This window comes from Nicotiana tomentosiformis, chromosome 2 (genome assembly GCF_000390325.3).
Source record: "Nicotiana tomentosiformis chromosome 2, ASM39032v3, whole genome shotgun sequence".
NCBI lineage: Eukaryota > Viridiplantae > Streptophyta > Magnoliopsida > Solanales > Solanaceae > Nicotiana > Nicotiana tomentosiformis.
Window position 1 is genome coordinate 189,880,814 of NC_090813.1, and position 4,527 is coordinate 189,885,340.

At 42.4% G+C, this 4,527-nt stretch overlaps 1 protein-coding gene across 1 annotated transcript; it reads left to right on the plus strand.

Annotated features, from left to right (window-relative positions):
- The first annotated feature begins 1,940 nt into the window (after positions 1–1,940).
- Positions 1,941–2,879, plus strand: LOC138906283 (uncharacterized). The gene has a single exon (XM_070194818.1). The coding sequence runs from the start codon at positions 1,941–1,943 to the stop codon at positions 2,877–2,879; it is 939 nt and encodes a 312-aa protein (XP_070050919.1).
- The last annotated feature ends 1,648 nt before the right edge of the window (positions 2,880–4,527 follow it).

Consider the following 4,527-nt stretch of genomic DNA (forward strand, 5'->3'; position numbering starts at 1 on the left):
AGATCTTGATTACCCATAGCCCCACGAGACAAAATATGTGTTTGTTTTTCAAATCCGAGTCTTATTCAACTATCAAATCTCAAATTTTTATTTTTTAAAACATAGTCAAAATTCCCCAAAAATGTCGTTCAAATCCCATGGATTTAGATGTAAATCTCATAAACAATCATGTTATGCAATAAAAAATGGGTCATAATCATTTACCCAATAGTTTGGTATGAAAATCTCTACTAAAAATTTCCTCCCACCGAGTCTAGGGCTCAAAATATGATACAATGAGACTAACTCTCGAAATACCCACCGATAAACAGGTTACAGATGGAGCATTTGCGATGTAGGGTTTGCAAATGTGGAAAAAGGATCGCAAAAGCGACCACTGAGCAGCTCTGAAAATGTTGCAAAAGCGACATAATGTTCGCAAATGCGAACTCAGACTACTTAGCAAAAGCTAAATCTTGGTCGAAAATGTGATTCCCCAATGCGCATATGTCCACCGCAAAAGCAACCATTATGGTCGCAAAAGTGACCAGCCAGCCCCCAAAAGCATATCGAAAGCGACTCTAGATTTACAAATGCAAAGCCAGTTAAACCTTGCAAATGTGGTGACCACCTCACAAAAACGGGTTCCGCAAATGCGAACAAGGTCTCCCATTTGCGAGACCTGAGGCACTAGCTAAGAACCAGCAAAACTCAAACAACCCGAAACGCATCCGAAACATACCTAAGCCCCTGGGGCTCCACACCAAAAATCCAAACAAGTCTAAAAATATCATACGAAAACATTCGCGAGCTCAAAACACCAAAATAATAATGGAACCACGAATCGGACATCAAAACACATAAAAATTATAATGAAACTCAAGAAACACAAGAATCACAACCAAGCGTTCGATTCCTATCAAAACCAACTCAGAATGACACCATATTGCGCAGACAAGTTCCAAATGATAAAATGGACCTATTCCAAGTCTCTAAACCAATATTTGAACCCAATATCCATAAAGTCAAACCAAAGTCAAACTACATTCAAATTGCCTATTTTCGTCAAAAAGTGACAAATCAACCTAGGAACCTCCGAATCTAATTTTGGGCATACTTCTAAGTATAAATCACCATCCGGACCTAACAGAACTATCAAAACTCCGATCATAGATCAAATATGCAAAAGTCAAACTTGTTAGCTATTCCAACTTAAAACTTTCTAGTTGAGAATCATTCTTCCAAATCAATCCTAAACCACTCGAAAACCAAAACCAACGATACAAGAAAGTCATAATACACCAAATGAAGCTACTCGTGACCTCAAACTTGGAGAAGTTCATCCATGTTACTCTGAGAGAGAAGTATCACACCCGGTTTAAGTGCCTCCAGTAGGGTAGCATGATTGTTACCATGTACAAGATTAGATTTGTAGATTTATCTCGTAGTGCAGTTGTCTTGCTCCCTACTGAGAGAGATAGGGTGAGGAGATTCATTGATGGCCTTACTTTTGGTATTAGACTACAGATGACCAAGGAGATTAGGGATGATATTCTTTTCCAGCGGGTTGTAGAGATTGCTAGACGGATCGAGAGGATTCATGTTAGGGTAGGGAGGTGGTATCTGATAAAAGTCCTCATCATTTTGGTAGTTTAGTTGGTGCCTCATCTGGAGGAAGGGGTTCATTTGGTAGAGGCCATCCTCCCAGGCTGATTTAGTCAGCGCTTCAGGTATCTCACTGTGCTTCGGGTAGTCATAGTTCTTATGGGTCTCATCCTGAGCAGCTAGCCTACATCGCACCTTTAGCTCTGGTCAGTGAACCTCTACTTCAGAGTTATCGGCGTGGTTATTCAGGTCGACTGGGTCAGTTCCAAGGTTACCAGTCATAGCAGCCGAGGAATTGTTATACTTGTGGAGATTCAAGGCACATCCCGAGGTTTTGCCCAAGATCATATAGCAGCATGCTACGGCAGGGTACTCGTGCCATAGTTCTGGCACCAGTTGCTCCACCGCACGCTCGGCTAGTTAGAGGCGGGGGACAGGAAGCTCGAGGTGGTGGTCAACCCATGAGAGGTGGAGGTAAGCCAGCGAGAGGCATTTTTATGCATTTCCAGCTAGATCCGAGAGGTATAGGTCAGAATGGTGGGGTTCAACCCCATTTTTATGCATTTCCAGCTAGATCCGAGGCAGAGTCATTTGATGCGGTCATCATATGTATTGTTCTAGTTTTCCATAGAGATGCATCAGTTTTATTTGATATGGGATCTACTTATTCCTACGTGTCATCCTATTTTGGTTTATATCTAAATGTTTCTCGTGATTCTTTGAGTGCTCTTGTTTATGTGTCTACGTATGTGAGAGATTCTATTATGGTAGACCGTGTTTATCGTTTATTTTTAGTCTCTATTAGGGATTGTGAGACTAGGGTAGATCTTTTTATACTTAGCATGGTAGAATTTGATGTTATGTTGGGCATGGACTGGTTATCACCATATCATGCTATCTTGGATTGTCATGCCAAGACCGTGACATTAGCTACGCTAGGGTTTCCTCGATTACAGTGGAGAGGGACTCCTGGTCATTCCACTAGCATGGACATTTCTTATGTGAATGCTCGGCGTATGATCAAGAAGGGGTGTCTGGTATATTTTGTTGATATATATGATCCTAGTGCAGAGGTTTCTTCCATGGATTCGGTACCAGTAATGCGCAAGTTTCCAGAGGTGTTTCCTACAAATTTTGTGGGGATGCCACCTGACCTAGATATCGACTTCTTCAAATTTTATGGTTTTTCCATAGGTGTTTCCTACATTGACTTGGTTCTGGGCACTCAGCCCATTTCTACGGCACCATACTGTATGGCCCCAGTTGAGTTGAAAGAATTAAAGGAGCAATTGTAGGATTTGCTTGATAAGGGATTCATTAGATCGAGTGTCTCACCGTGGGATGCACTGTTGTTTCTTGTGAAGAAGAATAAGAAGGATGGGACAATGAGGATGTGTATAGACTATCGACAGTTGAAAAAAGTCACTATCAAGAACAAGTATTCGTTGCCGAGGATTGATGACTTATTTGACCAGCTTTAGGGTGCCAAGGTGTTTTCCAAGAATGACTTGAGATCTGGCTACCGTCAGTTGATGATTAGGGCATCCGTTATCCCTTAAATATTTTTTCGGACTCGGTATGGTCACTATGAGTTCTTAGTGATGTCATTTGGCTTGACTAATGCCCCACTAACCTTTATGGATTTCATGAATCCGGTGTTTAAACTCTATCTAGATTCTTTTGTGATCGTCTTCAACAATGATATTTTGATTTACTCACGCAATCGACAGAAGCATGAACAACATCTGTGGATTGTACTATAGACTTTGAGGGATCATCAGTTATATGCCAAGTTTTCAAAGTGTGACTCCTAGTTGGACTCGGTTGCCTTTTTTAGCCAAGGTATATATTCCGAGGGCATTAAGGTAGATCCTAAGAAGATTGAGGCAGTTCAAAACTGGCCTAGACCTACTTCAGCTATAGAGATTCAGAGCTTCTTGGGTTTAGTGGGATTTTATCACCGATTCGTGGAGGGGTTTTCATCTATCTCAACCCCATTGACTAAGTTGACCCAGAAGGGTGCTTTTTTCAGATGGTCTGACGAGTGCTTTTTCCAGAGGTGTTGCCTACATGTTTGGGATACTACATTATGTATTGTGATGTATCGCGTATTGGGCTTGGCGTGGTATTGATGCAGGATGGAAGAGTGATTGGGGAAGTCCAAGGAGACTGGGGATGATATTTCTTTCCAGCGGGTTGTAGATATTGCTAGACGGATCGAGAGGACTCATGTTAGGGTAGGGAAGTGGTATCTGAGAAAAGTCCTCATCATTTTGGTAGTTTCAGTGGTGCTTCATCTGGAGGCAGTGGTTTATTTGGTAGAGTCCATCCTCCCAGGCCGATTAAGCCAGCGCTTCAGGTATCTCACGGTGCTTCAGGAAGTCGTGGTTCTTATGGGTCTCATACTGAGCAACTAGCCTACATCGCACCTTTAGCTCTGGTCAATGAACCTCCGATTCAGAGTTATCAGGGTGGTTATTCAGGTCGACAGGGTCAGTTCCAAGGTTACTAGTTACAGAAGCCGAGAAATTGTTATACTTGTAGAGATTCAAGGTACGTCGCGAGGTATTGCCCAAGATCATATAGCAGTATGCTATGGAAGGGTACTTGTGCCATGATTTTGGCACAAGTTTCTCCACCGCCCGCTCAGCCAGTTAGAGGCAGGGGTCAGGAAACTCGAGGTGGTGGTCAAGCCATTAGAGGTGGAGGACAGCCAAGGAGAGGCCGTCTGAGAGGTACAGGTCAAAGTCGTGGGGCTCAGCCCCATTTTTATGCATTTCCAGCTAGACACAAGGCAGAGTCATTTGATGCGGTCATCACATGTATTGTTCCAGTATTCAATAGAGATGCATCAGTTTATTTGATCTAGGATATACTTATTCCTACTTGTCATCCTATTTTGGTTTATGGTTTTTCCAGAGGTTTTTCCTACATTGACTTAGT